The sequence below is a fragment of the Cydia splendana genome, chromosome 23, assembly GCF_910591565.1.
Source record: "Cydia splendana chromosome 23, ilCydSple1.2, whole genome shotgun sequence".
NCBI classification, from domain to species: Eukaryota; Metazoa; Arthropoda; class Insecta; order Lepidoptera; family Tortricidae; genus Cydia; species Cydia splendana.
In genome coordinates this window covers 3,775,358-3,802,382 of record NC_085982.1, presented here as the reverse complement: position 1 = coordinate 3,802,382, position 27,025 = coordinate 3,775,358, and the positions used below count along the sequence as shown (strand labels likewise).

General features: G+C 36.1%; 3 protein-coding genes and 1 long non-coding RNA gene across 5 annotated transcripts in view; 2 read left to right on the top strand and 2 right to left on the bottom strand.

Annotated features, from left to right (window-relative positions):
• LOC134801837 (uncharacterized) overlaps positions 1–15,254 on the top strand; it is a 32,385-nt gene extending 17,131 nt beyond the window's left edge. For both annotated transcript variants that reach the window (XM_063774471.1, XM_063774472.1), the window contains exons 2-6: positions 11,130–11,286; positions 11,893–12,421; positions 12,861–12,923; positions 13,307–13,468; positions 14,084–15,254. In XM_063774471.1, coding sequence (XP_063630541.1) covers positions 11,130–11,286; positions 11,893–12,421; positions 12,861–12,923; positions 13,307–13,468; positions 14,084–14,185 — 1,013 coding nt within the window. In that variant the 3' untranslated portion in view covers positions 14,186–15,254. The remainder of the gene's footprint in view (positions 1–11,129; positions 11,287–11,892; positions 12,422–12,860; positions 12,924–13,306; positions 13,469–14,083) is intronic.
• The window catches only part of LOC134801905 (uncharacterized), a 537,245-nt gene that overhangs the window by 439,409 nt on the left and 70,811 nt on the right, over positions 1–27,025 (bottom strand). The gene's annotated exons all lie outside the window — the stretch shown is intronic.
• Positions 16,625–18,350, bottom strand: LOC134802031 (uncharacterized). The gene is made up of 3 exons (XM_063774646.1): positions 18,102–18,350; positions 17,501–17,657; positions 16,625–16,958 (listed from the first exon to the last, which is right to left on the bottom strand). The coding sequence occupies exons 1-3, from the start codon at positions 18,300–18,302 to the stop codon at positions 16,717–16,719; spliced, it is 600 nt and encodes a 199-aa protein (XP_063630716.1). The 5' UTR covers positions 18,303–18,350; the 3' UTR covers positions 16,625–16,716.
• Positions 18,672–26,052, top strand: LOC134801845 (rRNA 2'-O-methyltransferase fibrillarin). Its single transcript, XM_063774480.1, has 8 exons — positions 18,672–18,830; positions 20,014–20,196; positions 22,310–22,385; positions 22,766–22,868; positions 23,327–23,497; positions 24,205–24,326; positions 25,108–25,231; positions 25,834–26,052. Exons 1-8 carry the CDS (start codon positions 18,818–18,820, stop codon positions 26,002–26,004), a joined length of 963 nt encoding a protein of 320 aa, XP_063630550.1. The 5' UTR covers positions 18,672–18,817; the 3' UTR covers positions 26,005–26,052.

The window sequence follows — 27,025 nt, the reverse complement described above, 5'->3', positions numbered from 1 at the left end:
GTTGAGATCGACCTGTAGAGGAAAACACCAGCCCACCAACATACGATAACGATCAAACGGTCAATTATATGAAAAAAGTTTTCGTATGCACCCTAAATAGGTATTTTAGTAAAATAGACATAAAACATATGGTAAATATTGACTGTTGATTTCTTTGTCTTCTGTTATTCTTTCACTAATTAAGTGCCGACTAATCGGCCATTTTTGCCGACTAGTCGCCGACTAATCGCCGACTACAAATGTGGCCGGATAGTCGGCTTTCCCGACTAGTCAGCGACTAGTCGGTACATCCCTAGAAACATAAATTTCTTTGTGATAAATTCGGATAAGATGACTTCGCTTATAGTGACAAACCGCTTACTATGACCTAAAAATCCTATTTCCATGAAATTATGTCCGGTTATACTGACACATTCGCTGGTTTTCGTGGGCGTCACCACATCTTTTCCTGCGAGGACGTTTGGTGCGTTCGTGGCGTGTAAGGTATTTTAGTTTTAATTCTCAGTGACAAGTTGATATTTGTTACAAGTTTAATAAAACTCATTTCTCACAAAGGAATTTGAAATTAATTTGGAAAACATAACAAAAATAATAAGTTGTACAAGTATGTTTTATATGACATCCGCTTAGTATGACGTGTTTGTCACTTCCCTTCGATGTCATTATAAGCGGATTCTACTGTACCAGGCCTATGGAACTCTCCGCGCGAGCTCGGATTTATACCTACGAAACTCTTCCCGTTCACGGTAGAAAAGCAAGCCAGTTGGTTGCCACACGTGCTCACGCACGCACGTCGCGTCGCTGCCCGCTCGAATATATCAAAATGTATGCGAAAGAAATGTCTTCGTCACGAACAAAATAACACAGCTTGTAGTGTGAATAAATAAATAAATAATAAATATTATAGGACATTCTTACACAGATTGACCAAGTCCCACAGTAAGCTCAAGAAGGCTTGTGTTGTGGGTACTCAGACAACGATATTATATATAATATATAAATACTTAAATATGTACATAGAAAACAACCATGACTCAGGTACAAATATCTGTGTCATCACACAAATAAATGCCCTTACTGGGATTCGAACCCAGGACTATCGGCTTCACAGGCAGGGTCACTACCCACTAGGCCAGACCGGTCGTCAAACATCACAGCAATGGATGCAAAAACAACAAAACTAATAAAAAAAACCGTTTTTGCTCTTCCGATAGCTAGGAAAAGTAAGTAGACATTCTCAATAGGTATAAATATCATTTTTACGATAGTTGCAACCTACGTAGGTGGTATTGATTCATTGCGCGGTTTATAAAACGACGTAAACACTGCGGTTACTACAGGGAGATATGACCTTTTAAAATGTTTCGCAGTCACTCGTCGGAATGTTATGCGTTTCATAATTTTACGCGCGGAATACCTATTTTAATTATTAATTACTTATTGCAACTTATCTTGCTCCGAGTTATATTGGGGAGCTAAAGTACCCCGACCTTACGAAATCTATAGTTTAGGTATGTAGGTAGGTACTTATTTGTAAAATCATTTCTAAACGTCGCGTCGGCAACCCTAGCTTTGTGCCGTTGCGCGCGGTGCGGGGAGCGGCGCGTTGAAGGTCATTCCATTGTATTTTTGTGTAGGTATCAAAACGGTAGGTATTTGCGTTTCCTTCGAGAGATAAGTATCTGTTCGTAAGAACTATTATATAATCTGTGACTGTAGCTGTACCTACAAAAGGCGAATTTAGGGTTGGTATGGTACGTAGTTTTGGCAAACCTTATTTTCCATTAATTGCACCATTGATTTGTGTAAGAATGTCCTATAAAATTAATGTGACGTCCCACGGGTTAAGGTACCTTATGGCGGTTGGCGCTTACGCTATTATTAGCGCCGCTCCAATATTATTGCGGCGCTATGCGACGTAAGCGCCAGCCGCCATAAGGTACTTTTAGCCGTTTAACGTCACATTTATTTATTTTTTTATTGATAGCAGGGTTTGATTTAGAATGTTGCTGTTAATACAGTATGATATGACGGTTGGTTCGTCACTAAAGGGGTCATCCATTAATTACGTCACACGTTTAGGGGGAGGGAGGGGGTCAAGAAAATGTGACATATTGTGACATGGGGGAGGGGGGAGACACAAACTTTGTGACGTCACTTTAACTTCATCAGTAACCGAAATTTTTTTTTTAATTATTTTATTCGCTGTACATTTAAATAACAAGTTTTTAAAACGATAATCGTTTTTATTCTTTTAATTTTCTTTCCTAAGCACTTTTGGGTTATAAAATTACTAATATTTATATCGTCAAAAATATTTTGATTAAATATTAATAATACTTAGGTACTTACTTAATTCGATTTGGCGATTTCGTAGAAAAAATGTGACGTCACACTAGGGGGGAGGGGTTTGCCAAATGTGACCAAATGTGACAAGGGGGGGGGAGGGGTAAAAAAACCTAGAAATTCGTGTGACGTAATTAATGGATGACCCCAAACAGCTGACAGGGATTTATCATTTATCGTTATCGTAGGCAAATAATTACAGTAGTTATGCGAACGCTCCATACACACCTGCTACGTAACGGTCACGTCGGTCACATAATGGAATCACTAGCTTACTCGCGTGACTTTGTCCGTGTAGAAGTTAATACTCAATAATCAATGTCTTATTTTATTTTCTTTATTGGGGAAAAAAACAGACATAGGCAGATAATACAAAAAGAGGACATAGGTTTATACATTAATAAGTGCAACCTACATCCTGAGACAATTCCCACTAAGATTTGTAAACCAAGAATATTTAAGTGGCATTGTCATCGGATTGAGGTATAACATGTGTGGTATAATAGATACTAAACTAATATTGGTACACTGACAATAATAATAGTACATTGTGCAACATGGGGCGTAAGTTGAATATTGCAAACGAGAGTAAGTTAAATCGCGACGGCTTGCCGGAGCGATTTATAGACTCGAGTTTGCAATATTATTACGCCCCGAGTTACACACAATGTTTTCCATCACACTTGTGATACAAAAATTAAGTATAAAGACAAAAAACTGTTAACTTTGGCTCTAGAAACTTCATAACTCTCTAGGGAGAACGCTTTTTCTATAACTCCCGCTAAACCTGCATGCAATTCCACATTTACTGAGCGAGTGTGATGAAATAATCATTACAGTGCTGACAAGATTCGATCACATAACATTCGAGCAGCGAAATGAGGAACTATTCTCTCTTTATTGCTAATAAGGTAAAATCCATGCAGTTAAGTAGTGGATACACAGTTCCTATCAAATCAAACATTTAAAACTCGTGGATTTAAACAGAACAAAAACAATAAAAGGCATACGAAAATTACAAAAAAATTACACAAATTGTGTAAGTACCTAAATTAAAAGGCCGACCTTTGCCTAACTAAGGGTCCCTTTTGTGTCCCCATCACCGAGATTTGTATAGGTCCCCTTTTCAAATAATGTTTCTTTTGACAAAACGCCGTAAGATTAGGGTTACCAGATAGAAATTTAGAATATCCTGACAAAATTCCTGATTTCCAAATATTTTTCCTGACATTCATATTTACGACGACGACGGGGGGTCTACTTAGGCGTTGCCCTAAATGCAGAGGCAGAGGATACTTCTTATTATATTGTTATCTTTGCAAATGCGAATATTAGACATGATTTCGATTTCTAAAACATCTATGTATGTATGCTTGAGTAGAGATTTGTTAATTAATAATTACGAAGTTATTCATTTCATAAGTTGAGTGGATCTCATTTATTATTTTTTTACAATGTTTTTGGATTAATTTAAGTAAATAAAAGGTACTTTATAAAAAAGTCTACCAATTCAAAAAAATCCTGACATTTTCGTGTTCCGTCCCCGTTCCTGACAAAAGGCTAAAATTCCTGACATGTCAGGAAAATTCCTGTCATCTGGTAACCCTACGTAAGATGGATCTGATTCCGATATAAGTGATATAACCGTGTAACGGTGGTAGGTTTATCACTTTGTAGTTTATACGGGTCTAGTGAACGAGATATAATATATAAATAAATAAATAAATATTCTTACACAGATTGACTGTCTCACAGTAAGCTCACGAAGGCTTGTGTTGTAGGTACTCAGACAATAATACATAGAATAAATACATAGAAAACAACCATGACTCAGGAACAAATATCTGTGTCATCACACAAATAAATGCCCTAGGATCGGCTTCACAAGCACAGGGTCACTAGTGTCACTACCCACTACCGGTCGTCAAAAATTATTTCACACCATGTTGGAAGACACTAGAAAATTGTCCCAAAAAGGCAAATTGAAGTCATCTTGGACGCAAACTTATATAAATGACTTCAAAAATTAGATAGGTGACTTCACGCAAGTATTTCATATAGGTAAGTACTTAAACTCCATACTAACTGACTGTAACTTTTTCCATTTTTTCCTTTAATATAAAATTGGGAATATCGCACGCAGACGTCGCAGATCTGCTTGTTTAAAAATTGGTTTAAACTCCATAATATTGCTATCGTTTAAGTTTAACAGATGAAAAAACAGAAAAAAAGGTATATGAGGAGTACAGCCTACTGTTTAATTTATTGCTCGTGTTTAGAGATGGGTAGGGGCAGGCCTATGGAACTCTCAGCGCGAGCTCGGATTTATACCTACGATTCTGCTCCCGTTCACGGTAGAAAAGCAAGCCAGTTGGTTGCCACACGCGATCACGCACGTACGTCACCGCGCGCCGCACTGTCAATTTTTACGATAGTTACAAGCTACGTAGGTACTATTGAATTACTTTAATTAAACATGTAGTGTTTATAACGACAAATGTACCTATAGTTAGTTAGATATCTATTTGAAATAGGTAGCTAACTTGGTAAATATTCATTTTATCGACAGTAAGATCTTAATAATTTTACACCGGAAAATAGGTACTCATTTATTATGCTCTGGTTATCTTATAATGAATTGCCTGTAATCATGGGTTCTCTATTATTTTTCTTTATTGCGTAACATTAAACTGTATCTGATTTTAAATTACACGAAGTTTTAAAACTAATTCTTTCTGGGTTCATTGCGTGGTTTATAAGACGGCGTAAACACTGCGGTCACCGCAGGGACATTATAACCTTTTAAAATTAGTATTTCGCAAACACTACCCTAATCTAACGCATAAACGGAATACTATAAATTATTGCAACTTAACTTGCTTAAATGTAGTTATTTAACACTATGCTGTTATATACTTTATGGCAAGTTCTAATGTCAGTTTGATAGTTTGATCAATCGAATTAGAGACCGGTCTTCACACGTATAAAATTTTCTAAGCGTCGCGTCGCCAACCCTAGCGTTGTGCTGCTGCGCGCGGTGCGGGGAACGGCGCGCTGAAGGTCACTCCATTGTATTTTTGTGTAGGTATCAAACCGGTAGGTATTTGCGTTTTCTTTGAGAGATAAGTATCTGTTCGTAAGAACTATTATATAATCTGTGGTAGGGGTGAGTAAATACTGAGTATTTACTCGGTATTTACTCAAAGTACCCGATAAATACCCGTATTTACTCATTTAGGTGGGTAAAAACGATTGCTTATGAAATATTCAAAAAGTGAGATTTAAAAACAAAATTGTCTTTTATTGAAGAGTGCTAACGTGTATTAACAATATCTATAAAATAAAAAGCATAGAGGACGCTTAATTTTGGAAAAAAAGGTAATTATCAGTGAGAGGCAAATTGTGATAAATAGTGATAATGCATAGTTAACAATTTTGTTTTAAATAAGAAGGTATTTACTTAAAAAATATGGTACTTAAATTCTATCGATGTTATAGATAACTGCTTGTCGCGCAAAAGTGCGTATTTACGCGGCACTTACGACCTTTTATTAAGGGTTTTTTAAAGATAGCTCAAAAATGGCTCAACCGATGATGTTCCAAATATTGTTTTTTGTACTCTATTATATGGCTAATCTCTCGATATGTTTTCATAACTTTCTGAACTTTGGTTCTAAGGTTATAGAGAGATAAACATTATTTTGGCCTTTCGAAACAGTTTATTTCCCAAAAATATTCAATTTATCCAAAAATGTTCTTAGTAATATTCCAGTTATTTTTAAAGACCCATTTAATGATGTGCAACACGTTGGTGGTTTCTGAAATTTTATTTTATGACAATTAGTTACATGTATGGAGTGCCCCTTTTAAAAATACATTTCTTACAATTTTGAGTACTTAATCCAGTAGCGGCTTACAAAATACACCTATATTTCAAATTTGTATGCCCCTTTCAGCACTCTAAATAGTTTATACCCACCAATTTCGGTATAAACGAGTAAATACGGGTAAATTGAGTAAATACTGAGTATTTACTCGGTATTTACCCGTGAGTTTTTACTCACTACCCATCTCTACAGTCGTGTTACAGGCCACACCCGGTATAATGACAGTTCGATTGGTCAATTTACTGCCCGATCTTCCTGCTTATGTACCTTTTGTTTTAAAATGACAGATTGGTTAGGCAAATTGTTAATTTAGTATCTGCGGGGATTCTTGGGTACCTATTATAGTGGGTGGGTATTCTGTACGTACTAATATCTATTCTGTGACTGTACGTAACAGAAATGATTTAACGTAACCGACCTTGGAGCGACGTCAGTATCTTGGCATATAATATCGCGAGGTCACCCGAACGTTCAAGTTGAAGGTCGACCTACTCGCGCCAGTACTCGTCTGCTGCCAATGATTAACAAGGAAATGATGGAAAAACTTCACTAAGTAGTTTTTCCTTATTAAAATCTCACATTTAAGAGTGACGTCCCATGAGTAAAGGTATACCTTATGGCGTTTGGCGCTTACGACGCTTAGCAGCGTATTCGTATAGGAGAGCGTAAGTGCTAGTTGCCATAAGGTACCTTTTCCCGTGGAACGTCATATATTTATAGTCACAGAACACCGCCTCTAGAAACCTAATATTGGCCATTTTGTTCCCGACGCAAATCACCAAACTGTGAGGTGCGGGAGGGGTGCTCACGGCGTTGCGATTGGTCGTTTCAAACATGGCGCGCTGACACGTGTAAGCGTAGGGATGGGACATTTTCATTACAGGTAGTGGGTACTGCTACCAGTGATACCGAAATTTATTGTGGTAAAATTGTTACCAATTTAGAATACTTAGAGTAAACTTACTTAATAAATAATTATATTGATTAATTTAATATTTCATTAAGTAATTTAACAATGTACCTGAAATGTTTACTTAACATATTAGGGCATTTCTGTTTAAAGTACCCAGAACATGAATTTTAAAGTTTAGGATTTTTATATTATTTCCACTCAGAATCGCAATCTCTTTCGATACGAGAAAAAAGTGTCGCCAAAATCTCATACAATTATTTTCTTTTGTCCGTTTTATTAAGGTCATAGAAGGTTGTATTGAAAACATATTCAAACGGACCAATAACATATGCCTATTACAAATCAACTCCGAGTTCTCTCGCACTTCTTTGAAGTTCATCATTAGGTCCATTTCGTGACATGAGACCTAACTGCTCACCTAGAGGATTCTAAAAAACCCATACAACATATGTCTATCACAAACCAACACCGAGTTCCCTCGCACTTCTTTGAAGTTCATCATCAGGTCCATCTCGGTACATGCGGCCTAACTGCTCACCTAGAGGATTCTAAAAAACCCATACAACATATGTCTATCACAAACCAACACCGAGTTCCCTCGCACTTCTTTGGAGTTCATCATCAGGTCCATCTCGTGACATGAGACCTAACTGCTCACCTAGAGGATTCTAAAAAACCCATACAACATATGTCTATCACAAACCAACACCGAGTTCCCTCGCACTTCTTTGGAGTTCATCATCAGGTCCATCTCGTGACATGAGACCTAACTGCTCACCTAGGGGATTCTAAAAAACCCATACAACATATGTCTATCACAAACCAACACCGAGTGCCCTCGCACTTTGAAGTTCATCATCAGGTCCATCTCGTGACATGCGGCCTAACTGCTCCGCTGGCCTAGAGAATTCTAAAAAATTTACACAACATATTACCTATATATTATGTCTAAAATGGTACAATACGGTATGACGAAGCACGAAGTTTCCGTAACTGAAAAACCATCATCGTCACATCACTAGTCGAAAGGGAAAGGGATAGCGCATTGCATTTTCAAGTTGACGAAAAGGGACGGACATACTTCGCCTCTGCTTACGACCAGTATAAAATGAACCCCGCGGACAAGAAACATTATTCAATGAAATAATGAATTTGACTTTCCTGTGGGATGTTATTCCATCTGTTTCGTAAGTAGATGTCTTAGATGACTTGCCACACCATTTTACGCTGCAATATCCCATAATTTCCCAATGAATTCAATAGTTTACGATTTATTTTCTTAGACTCGTGCACACTGCTAACAGGTCGTAACCTTGGGCGCAACTGATCGGAGTGGCGCGCGAACAATCTTATATTTGACCTATACACCATACGGGCGGTGGCCGCGAGTCGTCCTATAAGCTCGGTCTATAGGTGTTGGTCTGTGTTTATAGTGAACTCTTATTTTTCTGTACAAACGTAGTCCTATTTACATACCTGTTCCAAAAAAAAACAATTAAGAAGAAAGTGGACAGATTTTCTGTGTAGATATAATTATAATTTTATTGGGTCATTTTGATGTCATGTCACCTATAACTCCTAGCTTATCATAGGATAACAACAAGATAACTGAATAAAGCATTGAAACGTCGCTTACCCAAGTAGCATTGCAAGCTGTATATAAGCTGTATTAAAGTTTATTTGTATACTATAAGCTGTACAGTTAGGCTGTACAAAGGCTGTATAAGCGCTTATACAGCCCTTATAAGTAAAAAAAGGGCCCAAATTATACAGCCTTTGGCGTTATTAGAGCTGTAGAGTAGCTGTATAAGCAATACATAAGCTGCATAATAGCTGCATTACAGCTATATTTCGGTGTAAGAGGAAACCTTAACACTACAGATAATCTCTTATAAGTACGATATAAGAATATAAGTTTTAAATAAGTTATAAGAAAGAATTACAAGAGAATAATAATCATTTAAGAAACTAAAATGTCTTAATCTTGTTCATTCGTAATATAGTAATGGCGACAATAAAGTGTTATAGTGGATGGTAAAAGTAAAAGTAAATATTATACAGGACTTGAATGGAATTTTACATTATTGGTAAGTGCGGATTATTATTTATTGTGAACCTGTGTATCTTTTCTGGCAAAATATTTACGCGCCTGCAAAATAACAAAGAGAAACCATAAGGAAAATATCAAAAATCGGTAAAGTTACTGTTTGTTTTTAAGGTTAGAGTATCAAAAATATTTATAAATATTAATTCTAAGGCTAAACAATTTATTTTAGCTGGTAATCATAACACGGCGTTAGTCTGCTAAATATTTGCAAGTATTTCTTTAATTATATTTACAAGTACGTTTTTTTTTTATTGTAAAATGGCGACAATTTTTAAACAGCCTACAGGATAGTTGGAGAGCATTATAATCTTAGTAGCTGTGCTGTGTAATAAATGGAGTGTCTTTTACAGCTTTTGTAATTAAAACAGCTTTATAATAGAATATTTGTATTCGTTTGGCTGTATTTCGGTTCTCCGTACATAAGTTATAATTCTCTTTAGAGATCCGTATAACAAATAAAAAACCTGTACTGTAACTGTCATTCATTAAAAACATTCGTAAAAACTAAAAAACTAAAACTAGTGCCTACGTCAAATCATGGGATTAGTTGTCAAGCGGACCCCAGGCTCTCATGAGCCGTGGCGAAATGCCGGGATAACGCGAGGAAGAAGAAGACTGTAACTGTCATATATTCCTTTAGTTTTATAATACACTTATTTTCAGAAATCATTACACTACTATACTTATACGAGTGTAAAATTACGCCAAAAGATTGTTATAAGCGACTCTATCAGTAATACAGAAAAAAGCTGTACTATAGCTGCCATTTATTAATTTGGTTTTATAATACCCTTACAGACAGAAGCTATACAACTACTATTCTTATAGGAGAGTAAGATTACGCCATAAGAAATAGCTTTTAAAGGGGGTTGACAGATACATTTGTACAGCTACAAGTGCCAAGTGATACTACAATACAGCCTGTATACAGCTTTTACGATAAAATTAGCTTGTAGCGTTTCACAACACTTAATGTTTTAAAACGGAGTTGACAGATACTTTTGTACAGCTAAAAGTGCCAAGTGTTACTACAATACAGCCTGTATACAGCTTTTACGATAGAATTAGCTTGTAGTCTCTCACAACACTTTTAGTTTTATAGTAGATTTTTTATATTCTGACAAAGCACCCCATGCTTCCGCAGAATCCTTTATAATGACTTTATACAGCTTGAGCTGTATAATGTCTGTAAAGTACCTTTTATACAGCTTAAATCTTTTCTGACACTCTTATACGTCCCTTAAATCACTCTAAGTTCTTAATTGGCTGCTATATTGATGTTGCCGACACTTCCATGCTACTTGGGTAATGACGTATCACATTTATGAACACAATCATAATTCGCTTGTTATTGTACTTATTATATGTAATAAAATGCAAATCTGCAAGGGACCATAATAATATACATACTACATAGATACCCCGAAGCCCGGGGCTTCGGCAATGATGACGTGTAAACTTTTTTATTGTAAAATAAAATAAGTATGTAGTTACCAAAGGTAGTAATGTCCAAATGTGTTTAGGCTTGTGTTGTGGGTACTAGACGACGATATAATTATATAATATATATAAATATTTATATGTATACATAGAGAGCATCAATAACGCAGGAACAAATATTTGTGATAAAACACACAAATAAATGCCCTTACCAGGATTCGAACCCGGGACCTCCTGCTTCGTAGGCAGCGTCACTACCGACTAGGCTAGAAGGCCGTTTAGAAATGAAAACATAGTTTCTGTTATTACAGTTTTTACCAATTTTTTGACTAGTCATACATTTTCGCACTTAAAACCCCGGGGTGTGATAATAATTTAGTGAAACAACATTTATTCGACCTATACTCAAAACTCATAAAATCATTATTGTCAACAGGCAAAGAAGTCCAAAAAAGATGGCGCTCCATACGAGACTCTTACACCAAGGCGTATCGCCAGGGCAAATGCGTACCCGCAGAACAGTGTACACCCGGCAGCCGGCGGTACCAATATCACGCACAGATGTCGTTCCTGCTTCGAGCGCTGAAGAACAAGTGAGTACACGGGTTAGTGGGTGCTAGGGTACCCGTTGAAAAATTCAGTCGGTCATACCAATGTTACGCAACATCTTGCCACGTGCACTAACATCACACACGCATCACGCATTGATTTATTATTATTTCATGATTTGATTTATTATTATGTTCAAACGTAGGCTCAAGAACTGGCTAATAGGTAAAGTATTTTATGATGTCAATGAATTTTTTGCAAGTTAACAGATACCAAACATATACAGATAACAATGTTAGTATTATAAGTTTGGTTACTTTGGTTTTAAGATAGGTAGGTTGCCTACCATAACTGTACGCCCTAGCAGGCTGTTAATACTTATTACGTTGTAAATTACCACCTTTGTATGTACACAGTTATACAATAAACATTTATTCTATTCTAGAACAGTAAATTTAGTCCCCATATTGTAAAAATCTTTCTTCTTTTGTCGAAACTAAACTTTTCTTAAAATATTTTTTTTTATTGGAAAATAAAATAAATAAATAATTTAGAATAGCTTCAATAAAAAATGGCGATCGATAAGAATCCAGTTATTATAACTTTTTTTATTCAGCAATTATATTAACCAAATATTATTAATTTTCCAGAAAACCAAGATACTCCCAAGACAAGTACGAGTCGTTCTCAGAAATATCCAATTCACCACAACACCCGCCTCCAGAGGACCCGCCATTGCCTAAAATAAAGCACGAACTCATCGACAGACCTCTAGACCTCAAAACGAGACCTGAAAAACCTATGCAGGACAAAAGCAACCAGGCTACCATACAAGAGAAAAATTCTTTAGAAATCAAAATAGACGCCAACTCAATATTACCTGACGACCATTTTGACGATGATAAACTTTTTATGAACTCTCTACTTCCTCTATTTAAAAAGATGGACGATGACACTAGATTATTATGCCGCATAGAAGTTTTAAAAATAATAAGATACGCCCTAAAGGGTCATAAATGTTTTGAAGCGTTGAGAATAGCGGAGGATAGTTTTTTCAGAGACAGAATGAGCGGGATTTTGGCTAAGCAGGAGGTTATGGAAGAAATTAACACGCCTAAGTCTACATTGTCTATGACTACTCGGTCTGCTGATGGTAGCAGGCCGGTTAGGAAACGAAGAGTAAGTATTGTTTTAACTTAGTACTATACTGTATACTTGTATAGTATGTAAATGAATGCGAATTTCAGTAACTTAGTTCTTACACTGTCTTAAAATAATTAATAGGCAAATGGGGAATAATCTAGTTTTAACCAATACTAATGTAAATAAGTCTCTGTTAAATTTAGTCTCTAATGTCACAAAAGTCAAAATTCAGGGAGAACGATTAATAACGTTTTATTAACCTTTTGGACGCCAAAGACCGATTAATCGGTCACAGACCACAGAGCAACATAGATCTACGCATATGCATAAAGTTCAATTTCAGTTTTGACACTTGGGTGACGTAGCGTCTGAGTGACAGCTTTTGTGTTTGACACGGCGTCGATAATAAATTTGTCAATCTTACGCAACTTTTTTTTATTTTGAATGAAAGTCAGACTTTTATTTATTTTTACAGAATCGTTCTCCCTCTCCACTACCAATGCCAGCGAAAAGAAGAGGACCCGGCCGCCCTAGAAAGGTAATTTATCATATCTTGGAGTTGTTGAATATACTCAGTTAAATGACGGAAAGTTATGTTTAGTTTTAATAGCTTATTACTACTAAGCCTTCACGGGATTGAAATATTAGTCAAAATAAGTTAAAATATTGTCCAATTAAGTTATCGCCGACTGTACTTTTCTACATCATTTGCTCATCATAACGCTTCTAACAAACCCAAACTCAATAAGGTTGCGTTGTTATATCAACTAGTTCCTATGGCCGGTCTACGTTATCAGATCAGCTCGTTGTCATTATAATATTTCATTGTCACCTGTCATTTTAAATACACCAAATTCGAGCCCAATCCAACCTCAGGAACATCAAATACCCCGCATAAACCGCATGCACCCTATTTTTCAGGTCCGCCCGCCTCCATCAGACTCTGACGAAGAACAACTGTCAAAGAAACGCGGGCCCAAAATGAAGGTGGTACCTCTAGAGGTCCCCAGAATGTCGGAGATGGACGAGTCGCTCAGTAAAGCTACTAGTGTGGCTCAGCTCTCCACACCACTTTTCATGAAGGTAAGAAAACTCATACAGCCCTCCTGCCTTAGCCTATCGACCGTTCCAACCCTGCACACTCCTTTTTTGAAGATCCCATACTGTGGTATTCTATAATATGTATAAACTACGACAGGAAGTTTATTTCGATCGAAAGCGGAAGAAAATCTTTCTGTAACGATTGTTTTATGAGGTTATTTTAATATAAAAGATTAAAAGCATTGATGGAATAACTTGGTCAATCGAACAGAGTAATAATCGAACTTTAACGCTTACCAATTTTATTAATATTTGTAGTTTTTAGTTATACTCGTGTATGTAATTTTAGTTCAAGTTTATCACGATTAAAATACTCGATTCCGATTCTAATTTTAGTATTTGGGATATCATTTTCTCCGTGGCTTGTCAAGAATATGCTATCTAAATAGTGACCATGAAGTTTAAAAAATGACAGTTTAGAATTGCGCGATGACAGATGCCCGATTTAGGTCTCGCCACAGACGAAAGAATATAAACATAGTCATCCCTGCGAGATTTCTATCCTCAACTTTGATTCAGACCAAATTTATTTTTTTGAATGTACCTATTTTGATTTCTACCTTACCCTGTGTTTAATACTTGTCTTATCTATTTCAGATGTACAACCTAGAACGCTCAAAGACGCCAACAGCACTCCCTAATCCACAGAACATGCAAGTTTCTATCAAGACGGAGCCGATGGACGATCAAGGGTATTAGACTCTTATGCGATGAGTTAATGCTCAAATTTCATTGTGATTTCACTTTATTCTTATTGGAAGTACACGGATAAAACCCGTGTAACTTAATCCAGGTGTATTAGACTCTATGATGAGCGTAAGGCTCAAATTTCATTATGATATTACAACAGCCGTGTACCCAAGGCCTTTTTATCCGTACCGTATTAGATTCAGAAATTTCAAAAGCCGTATTGGAGGTACACGGATTTCATCCGTCTAACCTAGGTCTTATTTGACTCTAACACGACAATTTCATTGTGATTTCATATTACACGTGTTAAGGGTACACGGGTGTCGCCCGTGTAACCTACGCTTTTGTCTGTGCGAATTAAGTTGGTACTTTGGTACCAATGTTACAATTTCTGGGATAATATCATATCATTTAATATAAAGTTGTAAACGTGTAAACATAAGTGTGCTTGATTCGTTTGGCTTCCCAAAATTCTTAGTTCATTTAAAAGGGGCTTCAGAACCACTAAAATTCAATCTAGTGTGATAAATTTTATGTTGATTTCAAACTAATTGATTTATTATTATTTCAAACAAACAGTTGAAAACTCGATATGTGTAATCGTTAAGAATATGTATTATTTGTTAGTTTGATTGTGATAAATGTAATAGTTATGCTTCGCCATTTATTTAGTTATTGTTAGAATCGGTTATAAAAGAGCATTTCATATTTAGAATGTAAGTTATGTTAAGTAGGTATAGGTAGTGACCAGCAAAAACTTATACTTAATGTGGTTACCCGCTACATAGGTAAACCTGTTGGTAAGTGATGACCGTAGCCTGTGAACGCTTGTAAATCTAAGAGATATGAACATATAAGTACTTGTATGATTGTAGTAGATGTTGGGATTGGGTGACTTATTGGCTCCTCCATAGTAATTGGCCTGCTTACTGCTTTACTATGGAGTGGCCAATAACAATAGCAGTCACCCCTTATTTCAAGGTTAAGGCTATTAAAATTAAGGGACAAATACAAGTACCTTACCATCTACACAGCACATTTGTCGATCTCAGAACAATTATTATGGAAATATATACATTTTCCAAACATAATCATTTTGCTGGTCACTACCAAATAAACGTAAAAGAAATATTTTTATAGAAGTCACAGTAATTGGTAAATATTAGTTAGGAACACATACATACATCTAATAGAATATGTGAAAGAAATATAATACGTCACTACTTTGAAAAAAACTCCTATCTGGTTCAGTCAATCAAAAGCAAAATGTGGTACGGTGTGCATAATTATTTTCCTTCGTATTTTCACGGAAACGTACGAACGTGTCTTGCTATTTCGTCAGTCTCGGTACAAAAAGTACTGGGGTTGATTGAAGTAGCATGACAAATACGAACGTTTCCGAGAAAATACGAAGGAAAACAATTATGCACTTTACATCTGTAACTATGTATTAGATGCATACAGTGTTACTCCCTTCCAACTTTGAGTAGCAATGTAAGATACGAGTTTTTTTTTAAAGTAGTGCCGAAATACAAGGATAAAGATAAATGTACAGTCAAGGAATTTATTTTCTGTACCATTTCATATCTTCATCATCATCATACCTTCATTGATTGTTACTGTGACAAGGTGCGAAATTATACAGGAATAAAATTCCTTTCTCGTATATACATAGTATATTTTGATTGTGTTGTCTGTCGTTTACATTCCACGTAAAATAAGACAATAAGGTCGTAAGGACTGTAAAGGAGGAATAAATACTTTTTTAATATAATTGTTTTATTTAGGATCAACTTATATATTTTGTAGAAGGTATGTAAATTATTTTTAGTGATATAGTAGTAGTAGTAGTAGTAATCACTTTATTGTACACAACACAGGTTTACAAAAATAAATTACAGTAATGGAAGTACAAAGGCGAACTTATCCCTATAAGGGATATACTTATATGAAACAATAATTCCTTTTCACTTTGTGGTTTGTTATTATAGTCTGTATCTTTCGGTATTTAAATAAAAGTAAACAATGAATTTGTACGGGTAGTTACAACATTTATTGGTTAACCAACCAAATACAAAAACGCCTGGATCAGTTACTGAACTACCTGACTTTAACCTACATTATTTGATCATAATTATAATGTTTTCATCTACCCTCAACTGGCTTAAGGAGCCATTTGGGGGTAGATTTTGTTTACTTTTATTTAAATACCTAAAGATACAGAGTATAGGTTGCGCTATTTGCATCTATCATCTCATTCCGCAGTATGTCAAAACAAGGGACGCATCGATGCAACACAATAACAAACCTTAAGTGGTTTCCAAAATGTCTGCGAAAATATTAGTACAGTCAGTACCCCGTGGAGCGCCCTAAACAGACACGTGTGCTGGTAACTAGTATAGGAGTTCCATACTACGGTAATTCTGGGGCGCTCCAGGGGGTACTAATATGTATAACTACGCCCACTTAGCAACTCTACTGCTGACTGTACAAATCTGGCTTCAGTACAAGTTAAGGTAATTTCGCCATTTTTGAATACGTTAATTTGAATGTAAAATATCATCCGCCGGTTTACTAACACTAATATTACTAAATTTAACTTCCAACCCTTCCCTTTGCGGCGTGCATGCCATAGGTCCAACAAAATACTTGCTGGCTGTAGGAAACGGGCAAAGCCTGAGTAAAGTCCAAGTTTGGTTGTCTATGGAATATTTGACACATACAGCGTCGCGGAGGCGGGTGAGGCGGAGGTAGAATTTGTTAGGGTTGCCAGGAAATATTCCTGAAAAAAATTAGCGAAATTGTGAAATTTAGAAGTTTTGTAATCTCGTAGAGTCTGTGCGGAAACAGAAGAGTCGTGATGGGATCCAATACATTCTACGACTTTTCTCTTTCCGCACAGACTCTAAACAGACTGAACTCACGTTTAGAATCTATGCAGAAAGGGAAGAGTCGTAGAATGTACTGGATCACATACATTTCACGACTCTTCTCCAAAGAGTAGCTCTTCTTTTTCCGCATATACTCTACAAGCGGAACGTAATTTTTTTGTGAATTTAAGTTAATTTTACGTGGCTCGTTGCCTTCAAAATTATCTTACATTGGTAAATATAGTCTGGCAAGAAAACTTTGTTGGGATCGGGTAGTTTTAAAGATAGAGTTAGACTAATTAAAGTCTGCAACGATTTTGATAGCACACGCAATGCAAGTGTTATTTTAAACAACAAACTTCTATGAAATTATGATCTATAAATAAAACCTGCACTGCGTAGGTATGCTATCAAAATCGTTGCAGACTTTTATTGGCCTAACTGTAACACATACCAGTAGCCCAGTCCGAAACTCCATTGGTAAGAACACTGCCGATCATAGGCTGCCCGTCGTTATACTCGATTCCAGCCTTCAACCAATGGTGCTCATCTATGTAGATCATGAGACCCGCTTGATCGTAGAGAGTTGTGAAATTTGCTTCGACGCAAACCTGAAACGAGTGCAGTTTAGGATACGTGCATACTGTAAGGTACATTTAACAAAATTAGCAAAGAAAAACTTGTATTTCTCTTACACCGCTCAGCTCAAGGTACCTTTCTGTACGTGATTTAAACAATACCGCTAAAAACCATTTGTTACCAATATTTTGAAATAATAAAAAATCTGAAAATCACTAATTGAGACCCCATGAAATATACCTATTTAAAAAGCAATGCTATTCACATATATTATTATACTCTTTGATGCTATTTTTGTGAAGTATTTAACATTTATTTTAAACAATCATCACTAGAATGTTAGACTGGGCGAGATGTGGGTAGTTTCAAAAGAAAACCTCGTGTAGGACCACTCCTTTAGAATTAAATTAATAGTGGCAAAGGGAAAGAAAGCTAACGCTATTAAAAATATGGTTTACTGTAATTAAGTACTGTACCTCCAAAGTGAAGTAATCTTTTATTTCCACTCCATACAGATGTCCAGTATTAAAAGCGAAACCATAAAAGGTTTTCTGCCAAAAGTCAGTTTTATTATTAGTAGAAAATTCGAGCACTTCCTTGTTAGCTTTCCAATGTTTTGGTTCATTGAGCCATTTGAAATCGGTAAAGGAAACTTTACTAAAAGCAGATGACTCCATTATAGATAACTAAAGATTACTGGAGTTTAAATATTAAAATACTTATATTTATATGAAGGGGGAAACGTAATAAATAAGTACGTGGCAGGAAACGGACAGTAGGATTAGATCAGCATGAAAGTGATTGGTCCTTGTTTATCAACGATTGTTAGTTTCAAGTATTTATATGGAAAATACTTGAGATGGAGAGTTTGCTGTGCAATATCAAGTCCTTTAGTGAAGTGATCTTTATCAACATCGTATTTACATTCCTACTTTAGTAACTGGATTACGTAATTTCGTTCCACGAAATTTTAGCAGGTATTTAAGAAAGTAATATGGCAACACCAACAATGTCAAAAGTTTTTTTTACGCTCCCAACTCTACGCAGAATCAAAATGGCCTCACTTCCGTCAAGTGCACACCGGCGTCATGGGCTCGCGTGGTTTATGAAGAAAATAAAGTTTATTTTTGTGTATAGATAGTCAAAAAAGAATAAAACATTGGATTTTTAATAATAAGTTCCTGAGCTTCAAATGGGCAAACCAGGTAAGATATTTTTTACAAATTCGCTTTGACATGTATGATCGATTTGTGCGTCCAGATAACTACCACGTTTTTATGTTTATTCTGTATTTTACTGTATCAATTTATATGTTTTTACACCTAAAACAGCTTATAATTAATACTTCACTATAACTTCGGATTTAATATGAAATATCACATGCGGTATTTTAGGTTAGGTTTGCACTATGCTCGCAGCATTTTGATATTTCGTATAAAATAACCACAAGGTAGTCCACGTTGCCTTTAACTCTACATCTTTATTATGATAACTGTTTAATTACGGTGTCTTTATTCAGTTATTTCTGTAACCCCACGTGTAGGCATGCTAGGCGTCTTATCGCCCATACAAGCAAACTTAACCTCATTTTCTAGTTTGGGAACAACAGGGCTATGACCACGTAAATCGAAGTTCGCAAATTGCGGGCATCTTTCTGTCACTCTAATTACGCCTTCGTTGGCATAAAAGAGAAATATCCCCGCAATTTTCGAATTTCGGTTTTCGCGGGTTGCCCCTCTGATATAAGTGATATAACATCCATGTCTACACATGTGGGAGGCATGTGGTGGTCTTATTTCATCAATTTGGGTTCAATATTTCTTGCATTCCATTTGTTATGCTATGAAATAACATTTTTAAATTTACAATATATTTTTAATACTTTCTGCCATGCTGCTTAAATCAATACAAGTATGAGAACTATGTGATTTAGTTCTATTTACAGATTTCTTTACACACAACCACACAATTAAAGCAAAATTAATTAAATTAAATACATTATAATTAACATAACCACCTAAGCAACAACAGGTGGTCTTATCGCTAAAATGACCAGACTTCCTAAATTTGCTCTAGATTGGAGCCTGTTGGGACTGTTCAAATGTAGTTTATAAAAAGAAAGAAATGTTAAACCAGGTGTTAAGAAATAAGCCATTGTAAATTAAGGAAATGTAAACATTAGATAAAAATGACTGAACTTTTAGCATCATGCATAAATAGGTAATGCATTTAGTTGTCAACACATTACAATGACAAAAATGATGATCAGTGGTCCCTCTAACCTGACCTATTCGTGAAGACTATATCCACTTACCCACTTCTGATCACCCCACTAAACTCCACTTTTAACCTTTTCCAAACATCACTACAATCCTCGACATGTTTCAGAGTTCAATGGAGGCCGTGGCGGCGGGCGTGGAGGTTTCGGCGGCGGACGGGGCCGCGGGGGCGGCTTTGGAGGTCGCGGCGGCGGTGGTGGCGGCTTTGGTGGTCGCGGTGGTGGCGGCGGCCGCGGGGGATTTGAGAAGAGGGGCGGTGGCAGAGGGTTTGGCAGAGGAGGAGCAGGTGGTGGTAAGATTTTTTTACATATTTTAATATGTATGAGGGGAGATGGACAAAGCTAAGTATGGCGCTGCACTTGTAGAGGCTGCAGCTGCTGGTAGTGTTTAAATTTCAGTGTTCAAATTAAAAATAAACTAGTCTTTTGTTTATGGAGTGTGAATATGATGGTAATTGAGTGGAGTTGAAGATATACCATAAAAATAAACAACACTTGGAGAGTCCAAGTATTGACAATATATATCACCATAGATACAATTTTGTATGTTCCAAATGTATAGTTGAATCATCGAGAGTGTGGAATTGCATATGTAGAAGTATTGTTTGTTTACAGGCATTCTATATTTGAATTTTCTATTTTCTTGTACTATCAGCATACAACCACTACAAATGCAATTCCATCTTCTCGATAATTCAACTATAGTGTAAATAACATTATTTGCGGTATTTGACGTCTGTCACTCACAACAGCAATACTACGTAAAATGTTTTGCACATCGAAATCACAAAGGAAAACAACTGCACTGCGAACGTTTACGTTCTACGTCTTTTTTTTTTTAATTTTAGGGTTGGCCGGACACCACCGTTATGAATCGGTAGTCGTCTAAGTAAATCGATATGAATTTTTCATTTTTCTTTTAATAAAAATAAGGAAAAGGTGGATAATTAACTGTAAATATGGATATATTTATCGTCACTTAACAGACAACAAATTTGACACAGAAATAACATAAATAAACTTTAAAATAGATCCCCAGTTAGTTTCAATTTTCACAATGGGTGCGACCTACTCGGTCGGTGTATTAAATACACCGACCGACCGGTAGCTTGCGGGAACACCATATAATTCTAGCTTTATTTAAATCTCAAATAAAAATTCATTATACGTCACAATTCGATACCTCAGTCTACGTGCCATCCAATCGTAATCGCTTGCTGTGACAATCGATTTGCGTTAGTTACATCCCTTTATACGTCAGTCATAATGTGTCAAATACCGCAAATAATGTTGTTTACACTATATACATATTTATATGTCATTACCAACTATTCAGCGCAAGTCCTGTGGACTGCAGAAATTGAAATTTTGCTAAATACATAAGAGACTTAAGAAAGGCAGATAGATAAATGAACAAGTTGTATGTTGAAAGTCCTCAGATGAAGCATATTAAAACATGACCTATTTATTAAGATTAGGACGCAAAGTGATGATCAGTGGTCCCTCTAACCTGACCTATTCGTGAAGACTATATCCACTTACCCACTTCTGATGCTGCGCCCTTCGGCCGCGTACGCAACCGGAGCTTCGTAACCAGTTGCGATCGAATACTTTTTCGGTCTTGTACGAAACCGATTGCGATCAAAAACTATTTTCTTCTCATACGTAACCAGTTACGATCGAACATTTTTTGTTTTTGTACGAAACCTCTCGACCGTTCGTAAAACCAGCAAAGACTTTCTTATTATAAATTTTAATGTACTAATAATGCACACGTCATACAGGTAATTAAGCCCGTTTAAGCTAACTCTGCACCGTGTTTGACGATGTTTCACATAAACAAAAATCGGTAATAGTACGTTATTGTTGGTCGAGGCTCGGAAGTAGCTACTTGAGCGCCATTCATTTATTACGTAAGACGATTTAGGGGGGAAGGGGGTCGAAAAAATCGCATTTTTTCTTACAAGGGGGAGGGAGGGGGTTTTCATAGTTCTTACGTAAGATAATAAAGATGCGATTTTTTTAATTTCTATGCAATGATGACGTTTAAAATAATACTTCCATAATATATGCTATCAAACACGGTGCAGAGTTAGCTTAAACGAGCTTAATTACCTGTATAACGTGTGCATTATTACTACATTAAAGTTTATAATAAGAAAGTCTTTGCTGGTTTCATGAACGGTCGAGAGGTTTCGTACAAAAACAAAAAATGTTCGATCGTTACTGGTTACGTATGAGAAGAAAATAGTTTTGATTGCAACCGGTTCCGTACAAGACCGAAAAAGTTTTCGATCGCAACTGGTTACGAAGCTCCAGTTGCGTACGCGGCCGAAGGGATGCTGCGTCACAGACTTGCAGCTTGCCTCATCGTCTTACCATTCTAATATTTTTTTCTGTTGACAGGCCGCGGTCGTGGTGGCGGCGGTAGAGGAGGCGGTGGCTTCAAGGGAGGCAAGCAAGTTATCATCGAACCACACAGGTTAGTCCACTTGTACATATGTGAAGAGATAATCTGCAAGCTTATTGTATAACATTTAAAAAATCAAATGAAGGAGTTTTTGTGAAAAAGTTCAAAAACTTTCAATTTAAGTCTTAATTTCTTAACCATGGGATAGAATTAAAAAAAATTTCAAGAAAGATAATTGAGTTACAAAAAAAATAATGAAATTAGTTTAAAGAGTTATTTGTATTGTAAATTCTCTACTTACCCTTTTGTCTCTGAAATGATGTTTTTCTACAAAACTTTCGTTCTTCTGAAAGCGAATGCTTGAAGCAACATTTGTATCTGATCAACTACAAATCAATATTATCAGTTGTGTTCCTTATGTTCATTTAGTTAATAAGTGATTTTTTAAACAGACACGCTGGAGTATTCATCGCCAGAGGCAAAGAGGATGCCCTAGTAACCAGAAACCTTGTGCCAGGGTCAGAAGTTTATGGAGAAAAGAGGATATCTGTGGAGGTTTGTATACTTGTTATGTTTTAAAAACTCTTGAGCTTAAATTTAGAACTTAGAACTGCCTTGTAAATAAATATTAGTTAGAATTTTGTATTCAACAAAAATTGATTAAATATGTTAGTGTGCAATTTCACAGATACATAGGTGATGTGAAAATAGGAATAGCAATTTTTATGGAAGTTGAAACACTACTACATAAATTAGAATTCAAATACTTTGAATTCTTATTTATATGGCGTGCGTCTAAGACATGCATACACAACAGGTGTGGCCTGGCTTTTACAGATTTACAAGTGAAAAATACAATTTTTATCTAGTAGTTACTGAAAATGATGATCAGTGGTCCCTCTAACCTGACCTATTCGTGAAGACTATATCCACTTACCCACTTCTGATTCTCCCACCAACCCCCAAAGTATTTCTCCCTTCTTTACATCCACTAACTAAGTTCTTCTTTACAGACCGACGGAGAGAAGGTGGAATACAGAGTATGGAACCCGTTCAGGTCAAAGTTGGCAGCGGCGATCATGGGCGGTGTGGATACTATACACATGCCTCCGGGCTCCAGGGTGCTGTATCTTGGAGCTGCTAGTGGAACTACAGTCAGTCACGTCTCTGATGTTGTTGGACCGGTGAGTTGATGGACTGGTTTGGTGGTATTTTATGTTTTTGAAAACAGTTTAACTTTACTAGTTGAAATTTTTTTGATAGTAATTATTATAAAGGCAATGTGTGTAACCTTAGAAGAAAATAATATATAATTTAATTTCTAAAATATGAAGAAAGTAAATGTTTCTTTAAAAATTGGTTTAAATATCTGGTTTCTACTCAAATATAGTGTACATAAAGTAGTGTAAAGTGACACGAAACTTAAGTCATATTCATAGCATTTATTGCAGCCATAGTTCTTATAAATCTTATATTTTAGTTTAACACATTTTGAAAACTGTTTTTTTTTCCAAAATTGAGTTACAGTACATCTAAGGGGCTGTCCATAAATTACGTCATCGATTTTTGAGGATTTTTGACCCAATATAATCATCCAAAAATCATGCTTCAAATGACCCCATTTCCTCATACTGCATGCTACCGTCATCCGATGTCCAGTAATTAATTCGAATTAAGACGTAATTTATGAATAGCCCCTAAGTAGGTAATTAATATTCATCCTGCTATTGTGCTATTATAAATTAAATTACATTCTTAATGATGATCAGTGGTCCCTCTAACCTGACCTATTCGTGAAGACTATATCCACTTACCCACTTCTGATAACCCTCAACACTTACACTTAACTTCACCTTCTTACTTCGCAAACTGAACCTTATTTCTATTACAGGAGGGTCTGGTGTACGCTGTGGAGTTCTCTCACCGATCCGGGCGTGATCTTATCAATGTGGCAAAGAAAAGGACTAATATTATACCTATCATTGAAGATGCCAGGCACCCGCTTAAATACAGGTTGGTTTGAGATTTAAATACAAAAAATAAGTATGAAAAAAATTTAAAAATTGTTATTTTTTTCATACAATATTATATTTATTTTTCATTCATTATTAAAAAAAAATTTGCTGAACTAGTATAAAAGATTTAGCAACAAACGGCTAAAGTAGATAGCGCTGTAATGGTGCTCCTACATTGGCTGTTATAAAAATAAATGTTAATGTTATATAACATTGTGTGACAGGGACAAAATATTAAAACACTATCAATACTATCATGGTATCCCTGTCAGCTAATATGGGACTACCATAATAGTACATTACGGTACAAGTGTGAAAAATAGGAAATTGGCAAGGATTGGCGATAATCGACACGAGTAGCTATTTACCTAGCCGCACATGTATCGTACAACGTTTTAGAGTACATATGGCCCTTTAAATTTTCGACATAGTTACATAATGTGCTAATTATCGCACTAGTGCGGTAAAGTAGCACCATATGTACTGTATGATGATTGATGGTATCATGCATTTACATAAACAATAATTTATTACACTTAACAGTGCTGCAAATGAAAATAACAATATTAGGTTACTTGTTTTCATTGCAAAGTCAAATGTGTTTGCTCTAAAGAGTATTTAATTATGAAAAACAATTATTATAAAATCTGACTAAATGATGATTTCGTTCTTCTAAATATTTCATGTTGATACATTGAACTCTCTCTCTGATTGCTCAGCACATTTACCAGTTTCCACCACACGAAATCAGCCGCATAACTAATACGTCCATATTTCAGAATGCTGGTGGGCATGGTGGACACGATATTCGCGGACGTGGCGCAGCCCGACCAGGCTAGGATCGTCAGTCTGAACGCGCAACACTTTTTGAAGAACGGAGGACATTTCGTTATTTCCATTAAGGTATGTTTATTTATATTTTAAGTTAGTTTTTTTAGGAATCTTGGGAAAACCAGTTTAAACCCTTTAAGACCTAGTTTCTTCTCTGCTCTGTGTTGGAAGGTGATACGGTATTTTCCTTCGTAAAAACGGTAAATCCTTGAGATCGCTTGCCAAAAACACACCTTGTGCTATTTTAACACATTCATTGCCAGCACGAGCCATGCGCTACGAACGTAGCCGATAGATAACACAGCAAAACTATTATGTAGCGAAAAGCGCAAACGAACAGAGAACCCGCTTAACTAAAATGAACTGACATTTTTAGTATAAAAGCTCCTGCTATGATTAGTTTTCTTTTTTGATTGGGTAGTAAATTGGATATTCTATCTATTATTTTATCTAAGATAGAAAACAGACAGAACACAACAGATATTGTTGATGAGGATGAATCCTTGCCTATAGTAATTTGATATCCAGAGAAATGTTATTTATACTTCAATCCTATGATGACAACTAAACGCTAAATCTTTCATGTTGATAAAGAACTCTCTCACTGAGGATTCCACCCTTTCTCACCTCTTCAACTTCACTAGTTCGCCACTAACTTTCTTTTTTTTCGTCAGGCCTCCTGTATCGACTCAACAGCCCAACCTGAAGCGGTGTTCGCGGCCGAAGTGAAGAAACTTCAAGCGGACAAACTGAAACCCCAAGAACAGCTGACCTTAGAACCCTACGAGCGAGATCACGCGGTCGTCGTCGGGGTCTTTAGACCACCGGCCAAGAAAGACAAATAGATTAGTTGACTATCGAAAGCTAGATTTTAATGAAATTAAGGGAAAAATGACGTGCCTGATTTCTTTTCTGTTATATTAAATTCCATTACTTAAATTGATAAGGTTGAGATTTTATTGGAATTTTAACTAAGATCTGCCTTTGTGTACAGTCTAGCAGCAGCAGAAATTGCTAAGCGGGCGAGGTGCTCAAAAATATCTGAACAAGCACTGTAATGCCTTGAGAATAGAGGCGTGTTAAGATATTTGTGAGCGCCTCGGCTGCTCCGATACATCTGATGGCGACTGTACATACACATTGGAAGCTAGGTAGTGTTAGACCAAGATAAGTCTGCAGCTATTTTGATAGCCCAGACTGTGCAAGTGTTATTTTAAACGTCAAACTTCTATGAAATCTATACGTATAAATAACACTTGCATAGTCTGTGCTGTCAAAATTGCAGAGTTATCTTGGTCTAACTAACCTTTAAACCGCCACAGAATTTTTCATCGAGCTTGCTCGTACCGCCGGCGGTACGAAGTTTCGTCTTATTTATCAGACCGCGGCGAAATGAGCCCGATTTTGTTTGTCTTATATATCAGTCTACGGCGATTAAAAGGTTAAAACCTATATTGAAAGTAGTTGATATAGCATTTTAGTGACACGAAAGGTGAAGCTGCTATCTCCAAGCTTAGCATCTAGCTTTCATACAATATTTACGATTCCTGTTTCTGTAATCGAGTCGCTATTAAAAAGATATATGAAGTTGAGTATTTGATATACTGCCGATATGTCATGTTTTAGTTTAAGTATAATGTTAAGTAAGTTTTATTGACATACGTGAGATGTATGTGTAAGTTTTAAGAGAATGATAAAATATAAACGATGGTGCGAATAACAAATACTGTTTTATTTTGTATCTTAACCATAACTATAGTTCGTTTTTTTAGCATTGGAAAGAAGGTAAGCGATCTTGACATGTTTTTAATTGAAAAACGCTTTTTTAAAATCAGTAACTATTACTTATGAAAGCAGAAGTATATA

Coding starts and splice junctions, on each gene's coding strand:
- LOC134801845 (XM_063774480.1), top strand. Junction 22,386..22,765: donor GTTATCATCGAACCACACAG/GTTAGTCCACTT, acceptor TTTTTTAAACAG/ACACGCTGGAGTATTCATCG. Junction 22,869..23,326: donor AAAAGAGGATATCTGTGGAG/GTTTGTATACTT, acceptor TCTTCTTTACAG/ACCGACGGAGAGAAGGTGGA.
- LOC134802031 (XM_063774646.1), bottom strand. CDS start 18,302: ATGGAGTCATCTGCTTTTAGTAAAGTTTCCTTTACCGATTTCAAATGG. Junction 17,658..18,101: donor AAGATTACTTCACTTTGGAG/GTACAGTACTTA, acceptor CACTCGTTTCAG/GTTTGCGTCGAAGCAAATTT. Junction 16,959..17,500: donor AGTTTCGGACTGGGCTACTG/GTATGTGTTACA, acceptor AATTTTTTTCAG/GAATATTTCCTGGCAACCCT.